The 14,862-nt window shown below is 40.1% G+C and overlaps 2 protein-coding genes across 4 annotated transcripts in view; one reads left to right on the forward strand and one right to left on the reverse strand.

Annotated features, from left to right (window-relative positions):
* Window positions 1-2,337, forward strand: part of Klc (kinesin light chain) — a gene marked incomplete in the record, with an annotated part of 18,419 nt that extends 16,082 nt beyond the window's left edge. For all 3 annotated transcript variants that reach the window (XM_022847619.2, XM_022847620.2, XM_022847621.2), the window contains 1 exon segment: window positions 1-2,337.
* LOC111268561 (uncharacterized) overlaps window positions 732-14,862 on the reverse strand; it is a 39,879-nt gene continuing 25,748 nt past the window's right edge. Inside the window, exons 2-7 of the mRNA XM_086971736.1 lie at window positions 7,714-8,007; window positions 6,268-6,464; window positions 5,165-5,280; window positions 4,569-4,754; window positions 3,993-4,386; window positions 732-3,556 (exon numbers count right to left, since the gene is read on the reverse strand). Coding sequence (XP_086827862.1) covers window positions 3,299-3,556; window positions 3,993-4,386; window positions 4,569-4,754; window positions 5,165-5,280; window positions 6,268-6,464; window positions 7,714-8,007 — 1,445 coding nt within the window. The 3' untranslated portion in view covers window positions 732-3,298. The remainder of the gene's footprint in view (window positions 3,557-3,992; window positions 4,387-4,568; window positions 4,755-5,164; window positions 5,281-6,267; window positions 6,465-7,713; window positions 8,008-14,862) is intronic.

The raw sequence follows: 14,862 nt of genomic DNA on the forward strand, positions 1-14,862 counted from the left end.
TTAGCCCATTTGCTCGTGAGAGACAGAAGATAGGATAACGATAGAGTAAAATGATAATAACTGTCATTAATAATATTATTACACACGATATTATAATTGAAATAGCGTAGTAAATATAACAATAACATTGTTGTAACGGGGACGTATGGTCGGAATGATTTTTCCATGTGCACAAAAAAGAAAAATAATAATAACAACAAAAATAAGAACCATTATTATATGATAATGCTAATAATATTAACAGTTACGAAGAAAATACGATATTTACACACTTATGTGTGAAAATAAGAATAGAACAAACGTGGCGCATGTATCGTGTGCAGCTTCATTACGTATTATTATTATTATTATCCGTAAAAAGTGCATTAATGAGAGCGTCAAAAACAAAAATGACGATTATAAAAAAAAAAGAGCGGTGATTGATGTACGGTAAACCCGGTCATTGAAACGAGGTCGGTCAGGAGATAGGCAGGAGACGGATTTGGAACACGTTGGAAGCGTGCCGAAACGGAGGTCTTATGAAGACGACGGTCCACCTCCTCGAGATGCATCCGTGTTCCGATCGCTAGGATTTTACTGCCGACGGACAGTACGGCTGCGTAATCAAAACGCTATATTACATAACTACTAACTGGTGAAGTTAGATTCTATTCAAGCTAGTAACTACCAGATTAATCCAGACACACGAAATCAGCCCACCAAAATACGATACGACCCTGTATGATTGTACACATTTTCGTTACGAGCCTCTTTTTAGAAAGAACTATACTCCGCACGAGGACATTGATTTGTACTGCTTATTTATATACAATAAAATAGCCACTTGTGGATACTTGCAAAGGACGATAACAGCAATATCATCAGCGATTGACGAGGAAACAACAGTTTCTGCACACACATAGTGGCCCTGATGTCAGCTGAAATCGGTCATTGTCGCTTGATCCCAATACGTATGGACTAATGAGTTTTATGGCGGCCTCGCAGTCACATCTCGGCTAGAGAGAGCTCGCCGAATCACTGTAAAATTGCAGTGCCTGTTTTTCAGTGCTGCATCTTCCGCTCCCACCGCGATCAGTAACAATAATGATTGACAATTCACATACTGTGACAGGACGGAATTAGATGGGCTAAACGGTGCTTTGTAGTAACGAATTCATTTAGAGAAAATCTGTAAATGAATCATCTTTATGAGTGCTTGATTCACAACTGACGACATAAGCAGCTGCTCGAATCGAAAACAGGTTCCGTTATTTTTAGCTGTCTATAATGGTCAAAGGCGGGGTAGCTGCGGAGCCGGAACAAACAGATTCAGTAAGAATGCCGAATAGACAACTAGCAAAGAAGCCCTAAATGCGACTGAAAGAAATTATCGCGCGTCCGTTTACTCCTATCTATCCAAGAGAAAACGTAGTGTAGTTGTAACGTGTGCTTGCGCAAGACTGCCTCATTGAGTGAGATTGATGGTCGTCGGCCAGAACACATTCGGCATTGCTTGGTTTTCCCGCACTGGGAACCGAACAAGGAGCTGTGCAAATCTGTGGCGACACTTTTGAGCATACGAAATGAAACTAACAGACTCTTAAGTGTATCAGCATGGAGAACCTATAGAAAAAAAAACTGCGACACAGGAGAGACGAGGAAAAGGTACAATGATGATGAACGATAGGAGAATGATAATTAAACTAGATACTAGGAACTGAAAGCTCTAAGGGAAACTGGGTAGCAAAGCGCAAAAAAGACACAACAATTTATGAAACGACGATTTATAGTAATAATAATATATAATACCACGTTTATGTAAAGAAGATGAACCAGCCGAATGATAGCGACAGGTCTGTCAAAGAGCAAAGTGTGTGTATTCTGTCCAACTATCTTTTCACCGTTTTATAGAGGCGGATTAAGATGATAATAATAATGACATAATGAATAAAGAAGAGCATCACTAAAATAAAGAAGAACTGATGGATTAGATCGTTGTCACACACCTGCACACATATTATTGACCTCAAGCTGTGGGTCAGCTATCGTAGACCAACAACAATATTCGGAAAACCATAAAATCGGGAATTAATCACTAAAGGAGAACAAGTAACGGTAATTGTCGAAATGCACGTCTTCGTGAGGACTAAAGACAGAGCATAATAAAATCACATACATTTCGACGACAGAAACATCAACAACAACAACAACGATCTGAAGAAAAACGGCGGATACTAACAGAGGAAAAAACAACACCCGAAAAATGACGACAAAAGAAAAATATTGGGAGTGGCGCAGTTCAGTGAATCGCCTTATATTTTGTTGCTTCAAATAAACGAGTCCAATATAAAAGTGTAATTTGACGGCATTGTCATTTCAAGTTTTGCGTGGAGACGGTGATTTTTATCGAGAAGTTGATGACTATTGGAACCGGTCAGCGTTATAGGTGTTGTAGTTGTGCTTGATTACGCTTAGCAATTCATTAATTTTTTTCTTTTACCGAATTATATATATATATCATTTTTATTTATGAGTCCTTCTTCACATAGAAGAGCTATTTATCCGCGACATATGGGCCTTACTAGCAGAACAGCCAAAGCAGAGTAATTAAGCGATCTCTGCAAAAGGTTGAAGTGTAAAGGATTTTTACGGAAAGAATACAACCCTATAAATTTATTACCTACTATACTAAAGTTAAGAAAAATATGGTAGATAAACAACACCGCTTTTTTCTGTCTCTGATTTTGAAGCCCTAATAAATAACAAGCGTTCTATTATAAAGGCGACAGTTGAATTTCGAAAAAAAAAGCGGTTTATTTTTCTATGAATTGCACGTTCAACTTCAGATTCAGCAATGGAACATTCTTATAATCATCATATATTTGTTACCGTTTTCAGCAACGATATTTAGGTCGATTTTAGGCCCTTGCCCAATGCTATGTATTTAAATATTCAATGCGATGTGTTCGAAGTGATTGATGTTTAGTCCTTCTTCATATTTACAAACGTATACAATATCTTTTTGTACCCTTTTTTAAATATACGTTTACACTCTATGGACGGAAAGGGGATTTTAACCGCGTAGATCGAGAAAGATAAAAAAAATGTTCCATGTTTCAGTAGCAAAATTGCTGACTCCGTAGTATATTATTTATATACATATGGAGATAGGCAGTAAACGATGATCCATGCCGACGACGAGCAGCACGCGTTGCAACATAGGCATTTGGTCAGCTACGCATTTACAATAATGAGATTTCAATAGGTTCTAAGCGTTTTAAGGGATTGAACCAGTGACTTCAACAATTTAGGTCATCAACTAAACGAGTTCGCTGTGCACGGGTAGGTTACTCTGGCTGACAACGAGGGACGATGCGGTTTTCCCTGTTATGGGGGTTTCTAGAGGAATGGGTGAAATGTTACTTTCTGTTGTCGTCCCATAAGCACATCCTGGCGGCGGTCCTACGCTAATACTGGAGTACGCAGCTGTAACAAAACTAGATGAGTATGCCGTTGAACTGTGAGGAAACATGTCATTAGAATCCATATTGGGTACTCCTGGATTTCGACGGATATCCTAGAAAACAGGTGAAGGTAGCTTTGTGGGTCAGTTCGTTGGGTACTTGGTTTTAACTCCTACCCTCTGTACATATGTACTTAGTATGTAGTTTTCTTTTATAAAATTTGAGGCACAGAATAGTCAACTAAGGTGCACCGTAAATTAACTAAAAATCCTAGTAGTAATAAAAACCTACTACCAGTGGAGTTGACGTTAAATGATGCACTAAATAAAAATTAGTGGTTACAGTAACGACATTATCCATTAATTTGTCGGTGAAGTTCTCCAACTTACTTCATTGGTCTACTTTGTTATAAACGAATATTTATGTCGACAGATATATTTCTTGTAATGCATCACTTTGACGACCCGTAAGCGAACGCGCTTACAACGATATACCTGGTTAGCTGGTTATCGTGAACCACTGATTGAACTTGTATAGATATGGACTTACCAATGAACCATTTGTTACAGATCCGTGCAGTGTATTGTTTCGAAAGGACACTTCTCCTTTGACTTGCACCCTGTCTTGATCTGACACCCGAAGGATTCCATAGCTTTTATTAGGGTCTCCCCTCGCTTGTGTCTGTTGTGGGTTCAATGAGAAGGCCGAGGCGCCCTTGTAGTACTCGCAATACTCGTAGTACGCCAAAGCAGGCTGCGTTGAACTGCTATCGTATCCGTATGAATCGTACATACGTGCAGTAGGGTATAAGCTATCGGCAGATCCTCGGGGTACCCCACCTAGATGATAGCCTAACCGAGCGCCACCTGGTATATCAACCGAAAAGTGTTGGGAATCGACATAGGGAAGGCCTCGCTGTTGTTTGTTTGTGCGGCGGCGGCGTCTGAAATACAATGTCGATTACCATAGACAACAATTGTGTGACCGCGAAATTACTCCTTAAAAGATCATGCTCCAGCCAATATGCCAGTTGTAGTCGAATGATGATGAATAATCGCCACAACGTTTAATAATTGCTCCTTATCCTAACTGGATGCTATCAAGTTCTGTGCTTACTCAACTTACTGGTAATTCCCATCTGGAAACATATCTGAATACGCCGGATTTAATGCCCAGAAGTTTCCTTTACCGTCGCTGGTGCCTTCACGGGGGATCTTGCGAAAACAATCATTGAGTGATAGATTGTGTCTTATCGAATTTTGCCAGCCTTTATTGTCCTTTTTGTAATATGGAAATTTGTCCATGATGAAGCTGAATAACAAAACAGACAATAAGTAAATAAGTTGTAATAACTAATGTTATATCGTCTGAGAATAAATGTTTTAGGCTTTACAGTCAGTGCTGCAAGGTGTCATCGCCTTTGAAATACACAAAAATAAAAATGGCCTCCTTGTCAAATCCAGTAATGCGCTGTACTGTGATAAAAATAAAAAATTATCAATTGAGTTCAGCGACGCTCAGATATACATCAAGAAAAATCTCTAAGGAATATCTTCGTCAAGCGTTAGTAATGCTAAAATCTGTTTTGCCATAGGATTGGGTAAGCTCTCAAACTAAACAATACCTCTTGACGCTCCACATAGGCATATAGAGATACTTCTTTATAGATATGATTTTTTTCCGTTTTCCTTACTTTTTTTTAGTGTGATTTGTTTGCTTACCTGTAGATTTCGCTGAGTGTGAGCTTTTTCGTGGGACTTTGAGTGATCGCCATACAAATGAGCGCCACGTAAGAGTAGGGCGGCTTATCGCTCGTTGATTTGGTTTTAGGGATCGGCTGAAAGGTAACATATTGAAAGCTACATTAACTTTCAATACGCGTCTAACTCAATGGCATAAAACGATGAAATTAGATTCTACAGTCGAACTAAGAAACTTCCGTGATACTTGCACGTTGCAAGCCTTTGTTATGAAAACATAATAATACCTAACTAACTGTCTCGAACTCAACTTCCACTAATGCAAAAATATAAAACTTAAACAAATGTTTTTAGCTTTAGGCTGGCTCTCAGAACGAAGGGGTATCCTGGCCCGGTTCCGAACGGAGATCACCCCACATGTCTTTCAGTGAAAGTATGCAAACACGTTACCACCCCACGCTCACTAGGACGGAAGAATATAAAAGCAGAGGGTGGGGGGGAGGATGGTATGAAGAACTAATAATCGATATTAATATAAACAAAAATAAGCTGAAACAAACAATAGTGTTATTTTAAACGAAAACAGAAGACTACGTGCATCTATATCTTGGAGAATGTCATGCTAAGTCATAACTGCATAAAATTAGCTCTCCAAGAGGGTTCGCAACGATTCTAGCATTTAGCCAGCGGACTAAATGATGATTTTGATATATATATATACATTTTTATGGAGGATATCTTTAGCTAGACTCTCGAATGGTGGCTACATTCACTGTCTATAGCAACACTTTCTATAGAGCTCTACCTACGAAATTCTAGTTTTACGAAAATAAAATAGAAATATTAGGTTTGATCCGATAATGACAATAATAACTAAGGGGAAAACGTTTTCGCGCTAAAAGGTTTTTTTTTCACTTAATATTATTATTATTCGATCAAATCTACTATCTATATATTATTATTATTGGAAAAGCAAGACTTCTCTGTATTCTTGTTATTTTCGGACGAAGAAGATACCCGGCATCTCCCCACGGTAAAAAATCCAGCTAAAGATATTTCATATAAATATGTACACATCCGTAATCCACCTTATATTGAGGATACTGTAATTTACTAAGAGATACCTTAGCCTTTTTGTTGTTTGCTGGGGTCGTCTGAGTAGCTTCACCTTCACTAGCAGGACTATCGGACTCGGATTTGGGAAGCGTGGTTTGGAAATTCGAGCTTGTTAGAACAGAATTATTGATTTCGTCACTTGCCGTATCCTCCTGCGATGTTTCATTTTTCGAGGAGTCAAGCCATGCTGACTCAGCATTGTAGCCTGCAATCGGACGGCGGCATGAATAAATTAAGGGTAACCAAAACTATATAAGGTACCTTAACGAGATGAAGTAAGTCATTATAGAGACACTGAATAGCGATTGGAGATCCTACAGAGACGTCAATGAAGTGCTGTAGCTCTTGGATTACGTCTTAGATCGTTCAAGATCTACTTTATATTGCCATTAAGACGACTAGTTCCTAAATATATGTATCTTGACTACCGATTCATGTGTCTCTAGATTTAGCAAGCAAGCACGTTACCATCACACAGTTAAAGTAACTATTCAAAGTGCACTGGGTTCACGTTTACCGAAAACAAAGATCTTCCCTACCACCGACTATAAACAATGTAATAACGGATAATTTCATTTGTAGACGATTTCAAAAAAAAATTAAAAATCGGTTGTAGTTACGGGCGGGTCATTATTACACGACATGTAGGAACAAATGTTTTAAAAAATTATTCCTTGGCTGTTGTGATAGAAGGCTTGTACCAATGGCCACATGCCCAATATTAACCTAGAAAAAAGATGGCTCTGAATTATCGTACATTTTACCAATATCTGTACGAAGCCGTACTTGGTCACGGAACTTGGCGGAAAATAGCCTCCGGTCGTATTTTGCTTCTGAGTTGTTTGCTTTTCAAACTGTAATCAAGTACAATGGTATCCCTGTGACTACAAGTTGATCACTTGACCCATGATAATCTAGACTCCGGTGTGGCTCTGATTAACAGATCTACCAAGATTAGTTTTTGATAGATAGGTTAATTTTGGGAAATTATTATTACTCTTACCTATAATCCGTATACATTTAATCTCTGAAGTTCAAAAGATGTTTCAGTTACCATAGAGCAATGATTCGTAGACAACAGACGGTCAGTGGGGCTGACCTTGTACCACTGCTTAAATCGGCATCTTTATCCTAAACGTTCTCAGATCTTATTTCTTCGTCGAAGTCGTAGAGGCAAAACATCATCACATACTACGCTTGCCAGGATGAAAAGTCTTTCTTTTGCAATCAATAGCAATGCAAATAGTTCTTTTATTAGCAGAATAGAGAATAATCTGGAACAAAGTTGGCTCGGCGGCGCAAACTTAGCCTAATCGATACTCTAAATTTTGCTGTTAGATAAATCGTTGTTAATGTTTTTCTTGCAATTGAGCTCGAGTAGAGTTTTGTGTGTTTCTAATCGTACCTCACAACACCTATCGTCGTATCGAAATGTTAGATCAACAAATACGTACCATTTTTTATGTCTTGGGACTGGCGAACCGTATCTCGGAGGGATATTGCACTTGTAGCGAAAGTATTTAGAGATGGCAGGGGCTGATGTAGCGATGGGAACTGTGAAAGGCCGTTCTGCTGTTGTTCATAGGCTGTGAAGATATCAAAATTAAAATTTGATGAGTGGAACGGAGCTGGCTGCAGTGTGGAGCATACTTCGGTTGGAGGCGAACTGTCGTAAACAATATGTGTTAATTCTTCTAATCCACCACTGCTCGATGAATTAAGCGCAGCTAAGGCACTCGAATGGCTTGCTGAAAGCAGAGGGCACAAACACATGTTTTTCAGCTCGTTGGTTGAACGATTTCTTATTTTTTAAAAGCACGCCTCGTCACATGAGGATCGAATATACGTGATGACAAAAGTTTGCGGATCTTAACTACGTATGTTCACCAGTGTATGGCATGACAGAAGAATATTTTCATCTTATAATTTGCCTTGGAAAACTACGCTCTTTTTCGTACAAATGGAGAAATAACATCGTTAAAACTCCGTTACGGTCCACACCAGAACCGAGAATTCAGTGATGTCACTGATTTGAACGCAGCTGTTGTAGGGAACAGTGTCGATGAATGAGTAAACGAAAAAATGTCGAAAGCACTAATAAGAAACGAAGAAGCATTAGGTTGCCTCAAAAGGCTGCTCGGTTCTCACAGGGTCTACGGCCTAGCAAGCTTGAAGACCCCTTCACTCGTCCAACGAATTTCTGCCAAGTTCTCAGACATTCGGCGAGAATTGGCCTGCACCCCACATCGAGAGACTCATAGGCATCCAGATTTGCTGAAGGAAGTCATAAGTAAAGCTCGATCGCAGCATTTGCTCGCCAGAGTGCATTCAAGTTCATCGACGTCCATCTCGCTTTATGCCTGAAGAGCTAGCAAGCATCAATGAAACAGCCAGGACAAATCCAGCTGAAGTGCCATCACCCAGTTGGATCCATCAGTCGGCAGTCACGCCACGACTCACAGATGGATATTGAAGCGACCGATCGTAAGGCTTAGATAGAAGCGAACTTCCGCGTTCCTCAACGAGCGTTCCTGTTACACTGCAGACCGCTAGTGGTATAGAGTTCTATAGCTACTCTCTTGTAGGCCATTCCTCCCCCACATCTAGGTACAGTAGATTTAGTAAACTATTAGAGGAATTATAGTTTCCTTTTGCGACGTTCACTGAAAGACAAGCACATTTGAATGGCAGAGCCCATGTATCAAACAGACTAGATCGTATCACTAAAAATTCAACTCCGGGTCGAGGCTCAAAAGTAGGACCTCTCTACAGCAGGGCGATTTGCAGGAAGTGCATACATACAAGCTGTTACACTTGTAGGTCAGGAGGAGTTGGAAGTGACCGAGAGAGACGTTGATAATTCGATTAGTCGTTACGCGTTAGTGAGTAGAAAATTACAAAGTCTGTATTGATACTCTAGACTTATAATGTTTAAAATTAGGCGCTGTTAATTTTGCTCTTTTCAGATTTCGTTTTATAGTTGCTGCCTGTGACACACACACGTTATCAAAACGTGAAACTGTACGTAAGTTAGAGCCATCTGTTGCAGTGAATGTCCCTGCTATGCAGCTAGTAAATGAAAGCAGCATGAACTCGTTCAAGTTTACTTGCATTCAACCCGTAATGATGCGACGCTTTCGGGAAATATATGTAAATGACAAATACACTAAAAAATCATAAATAAATAGTAAAAGAACAACAGGCAATAAATAAATATATGTATAAATATCTCAGAAATTATTATAATATACATATATAAATGAGTACAAGTTTATCTCTGTAGAAGTCTAGAGCAGGCGACTATCAAAAGCTTGTTCCTGCTAGCTAACGATAAAGGTGAGTCTACCCACTTTCTTTTTTGATGACAGCCGTCGTTTGGCTGGCGACGTGACGAAATTACTTAAACGGCTGGGCGATTAGAAGTCCCCCTGATCGTGTTAAACGAGAAAAAAGACAAGGCGATAAGTTGGGGAGTACGAGCAACTCGCGGAGAAACGAAAATGTCCACTAACCCAAAGCGCAAGAAAGCGGATCCAATATTTGCAGAGAGTCGCTTGCGTTTTAAGATCGCTGCAGGGGAAACATAAAAAAGCCTTTAAAAAAAGCGGAACAAGCACTTCCCCTTAAGGGGAATATGAGCTATAGGAGAAACAGGGAGTCGTCTGAACCGTTTGTATGCACTAAATCAGCACTGCTAAATGAGCTGGAGGTTAAGCTCAGATTCAGCGTATTCCTGGCAAATGTCCGACAAGGTTAGTTACTTCTGCTAGCTTTATCACAGTGACTAAAGCCCATTCATACTAAGACTTAGTTTCACTGGTTCGAGCTTTTGGGTTGGAGAAGCTTGACACCCTCTTCCAGTAACACACCGAAGAAATACCCATTGATCTGAGGAAGGGAATACCAGTGAGCACAGCCCATGGATCTGACTTAGGATTAGGACCGGGGTCCAGAACAGGGGCAAGGTGAACTTGACCAGCAGACCCTTTCCAGATCGTTATGTGTGAACCCGAAATCCGCGCTGTGGACCGTCCAACCCGTTTGCCTGCTATTAGAAATAGCGTTCTTAAAGCAGCGATTATAGCGTATCGGCTAGCCAGTCCTCGGTGGCTGCATTATTAATACGACTGCATCAAGAAGCCAGAAGGTCAAAGGGTTCATCCTTAACGAAGGCACTGTATAGAACCAGTCAGTGGGATCACGACCGGTCTTACTACCTAAACGTTAGCAGACCCATGCGCCGACTGAATGCATGCTATTTTGCATACAGGAGGATACGGACTAGAACACGTATGTTCGCATGCTGTTAAACATGTGCCGCCTGGGAAGGAGCCACGAAAATGCGTTTCTTTTTACACCATTGGCCAGGGATCCTTGAATATCTCACTGGAAGTGAGCATCCACCTCAATGGACAGAGCAAGCAACCCCCTACTACTGCAAGGGCTACCACGACAGCAGGATGTCCGTCAGGATAATGGGACCCATCGTTGTGCAGGCCTACTGCCGAGGACTCGCGCAAGGCATCCCGATGGTGTCGGAGGCCAGTAGATATGCTGTCAGCTAGTCAGCTTTGGAGGCAATCAAATACCGCCCCGCACGTGCCCAGAGAAATGACAAAAAAGGGTCCACAGGATGCAACATGAACTTAAACGCACCGAACGCTAGAAGATACCGGCCGCAGCATAAGGAGACCCCGCCAGGTAAGCAAGTTATATTGAATTAATTATTACGTCAATATTACACAAACGCAGAGCTCATTCCTACCAGCCAGCGACAGAGCTAAGCCGGTCTGCTTTAATACATAATCTGAATGTACTTTTAATAAGAACCGCATGCCTTTACAAATCGATTCATAGCAAATTGGCTTCTATATCTCCAAAGCGAAAAAACCGGCGAGATGGATCCAGGATTGATGAAATTACTTGTACCAGGGAGGTTATAGTGAAACACCAATTTGTCACTGCTGTACTCGCTCAAAGAGTAGAGTTTGAAGGATCGAGACCACTGCAAAAGCCGTAATGTGGCCTAAGGACTTGAATTAGAAAACCCGCTCGAAGATCACCACCATTATATAGGTTCTGTAATTCTAGTACCCGGTTTTTCCGTCGAAGGTCTTAAGTGACAGTTCTATCTCCCGAGCAAAAGCTGACAGTGTATATGGGAAATGAGGATAGTAGGCTTTCGAGAGGAAGATTTCAAACGTAAGTTTTAGAAGAAAATTACCTTGTTCTTATTTAGGGGAACATGAGGAAGATACGGTGACCTTTTGTGGAACCTTATCTCACTATTACCTAATCATAACGATTACTTATTTTTTAGAATTCCATATTCATGTGTGCAGTAACAATGGTTTTAGCTTTTATAGCACAGCAAATCTATTTAAAAACAATTCACTATTCCTTCGACTATAATGTCTGCTTTTGTTTCTATAGTGGTTCTCTTGCTATTATATCTTTCACTACTATTATTATTATTACTGATAACTGTCTTTTAATAATAATTAACGCATCAAAGGAAAATGAGAACACTTCTAACATTTTTTTAGCTTATACGATTTTATTACAACTGCCATTTAAGAATATATATATATATATATATACATATATATATATATAGATATACATATATATATATATATATATATATATATATACATATATATATATACATATATATATATATATACATATATATATATATATATATAGATATAGATACAAGAATTTTGGTAAAAGTGAATAAATTATTTTTTAAATAAGCCATCACTTCTTTTTATTTTGCTCTTTTACGTTTTTCCCTTCGCTCTCCCTTGATCTCGTGTTTCTCCTCAGGCCCCCTCGTCCGTTCCTCCCTTGTTTTTCCTCTACCTATCATCGCGCTTAATTTTTTTCCCACGGCTACAACAGCTTCTCTGGTTTTTGTCACTTTCTAGCTTTATTGTAACATCATTATTTTTCATATCATAATAATTTCATAATTATTTTATCATCACCATCATCATCACCGTCACCATCATAATTGGTATATTCTCATCTTATTTACAACGGGGGTTGAAGGCGTATTGTATGTACAATCAACGCGCGGTGTCTCTGAATCCGCTTTTCCAATCCTGTCAACCAGCATCCATGATTACGACCATTATTAATATCCCGCTTCTTTCCTTTATGTCATACGCTTGTTTCGCTGTTCGTCGGTTTAACAGATGTATGTTCTTCCATGGGCGCGGCGCCCGGCGTCAGATTGTTTATTGAGTTTAACCTGGGTGAATTTTTGGGGTTTTTCTGTTCACTTTCAAGCTGTCTTTTACAACAATAGATAGATTTTTGGGGAGAATCGTGTCACGATGTCGCACGCTAGACATCGTACATTGGACAGAAATGGCATCGTCCTCCTCCAACGAACTGCTAGTACAGAATTTTTTCTTTGCTCTAACTTAATGGCACCTGCGTGCTTTGGGATTCAATTGGCCTCCATCACCCCCCTGAGATGCATCTAAAGTGTCCGCTGTTCTAACCACCGCTGAACAACAACAACAACAACAACAATAGCATAATCATCGTCTTCAAATGATTTCAAACCTTTCAGAGTCTTTGTCTTACTGCTTTCTCGTTGTGTCTTCCCTCATCTATTCCCTATGCCATTTTTCGCTTATACGTGTAATATGTCTACTGTGTAATAGCGTTCCGTGGCGTGATGTAGAGGGCGCAACCGCGTCGAACGCCCCGATTCATAGCGTCAACTTGGCTCATCGTGCCTCCAGGTATATACGTATGGCCGCGTTTCTTGTTCGGCGCGAACGCCATTTAACAACGGATCATAATTCAGTAGTAATTTTATTGCACTCAGCATACAATAGTTTGTGTGCAGTATAGCATGCGGGCCAAACGTGACCGATGAACGTATTTTTTGGCAGCAGCTACATTTCGGGCTAACTCCAGCAGGTATTTATCGGGCAACACTGACCGAGATGAGCGGGGCCGCTTCTACGTATTCATGAAACAAAAAAACATCTTCATAGGTGCGAATGCACATATATATCTATAGTACAGGAGTTTTCGTTAATTTTTGTTTTAGTCATAAAGATATACCAGTGTACGTTTATCGATCATAGCCGTTGTTCAACCAATGAATCAGCGTTGATTGAGGAGTTCATTGCTGTACCCGGGGGAACGTCACACGTTACAATAGTAAGAGCAAACGTGTAAGTCCTCTGGAACCCACAAGCCGGACCCAGCGCCGACGGAGTAACATACTCAAGAATCTTTCTACGTTTCAAGTTTTACGTCCGATATCGCCGTCAGGCATGGCTTCATCAGACGGACGGACGGCTGGCTGGCTGGCTTCCAGCACGAAACGAAGTCGGTCTGTTTATGCCCTATGGGTTCGAACCTAGACCACAGCGTGTCCCTAAGATTAGCAGGCAAAATGCGTGCGTTACTCACTAGGCTATCACAGGGGCACATTTATGTATCTAGTGAAGGCCAACACGCTCCAGTCTTACTATAGGGTCTAAATCATATAGTCATTTTTACTGTTGTGAAGCGCGCTTCTATATTTTATGTAGTCGCCCGCCTCATATCAATTCAGTTTCTTTCGCAAAACACACAGTCCGCTAATAGATTATATAACGTGTATACTCGGTATAAGCTTGCTATAACACATAGCTGCATTTCTCATGTATCTAAGTTGCAGTAATCATCATGAAGTTTCCGGCACCAGGATATTTTTTCACTCGCTAGGCAATAGTACAACCTGAATTGACCTTATTTGTTGTTGCCGATGTAGTCGACAGTCATAGGCAATAATAAAGATATTAGTTGCAGTTCAAACTACCATAAAATTTTCTCCCGCCTTGTGCATCGATTCTTTTATTTTATTTAAAATATTTTTCTTATAATAGTTATTGTTACTATTATTTGATGTTCCATAGGGTCACACATTGTCTATCGCTGTTGTTGTCGCTGCTGCTGCCGCTGTTGTTGTTGTTGTTATTGTTGTTGTGGTGGTGGTGGTGGTGGTTGTGGTTAATCGGGTTGATTCAGGCCTTCGTCGGCTAACTAAGCAACCCGAAGAAAAAACCTAATATGACAACATTTGACGCGTCTTATCATGAATATCCTTACAATTATTATTATTATGATTATTTAATTAGCTATTATATTCCTAGTGTACTAGGCTTATTTCCTTGCATTAAGCACAACGCTTGCGCTGATCACTGGGACACACGCCATTCTTCTCTATTTTACTTAGCGTTGCCACGGTTACTAATATAACATCTCTGTGGCTGTCTGCTGGCCAGTCAGTGGCGCTGCGATCGGCTGCTTCTGCTGCCAACGATGATGATGATGATAACGGTAACAAAGCTAAAGCGTACTAAAATTAGATTATTGCTATTAACCTAATAATAGCTCAATGATTCAACTCAACGTTACAGAATCGAGCGTGTCGTCGTCGGCGGCGTCATAATCAACACTGTTATCATCATCAACATAATCATGCTTTCCAGTCTTTGTTCTTCTCTGAACTGAAGGACGGCTTACTTGTGTTATATGCTACGGTGTCCACTTAGTTCGTTTCCCTCATGTGCTACATATGTATATAT

The sequence above is a fragment of the Varroa jacobsoni genome, unplaced genomic scaffold, assembly GCF_002532875.2.
Source record: "Varroa jacobsoni isolate VJ856 unplaced genomic scaffold, vjacob_1.0 scaffold_1300, whole genome shotgun sequence".
In the NCBI taxonomy this organism is placed as follows: Eukaryota; Metazoa; Arthropoda; class Arachnida; order Mesostigmata; family Varroidae; genus Varroa; species Varroa jacobsoni.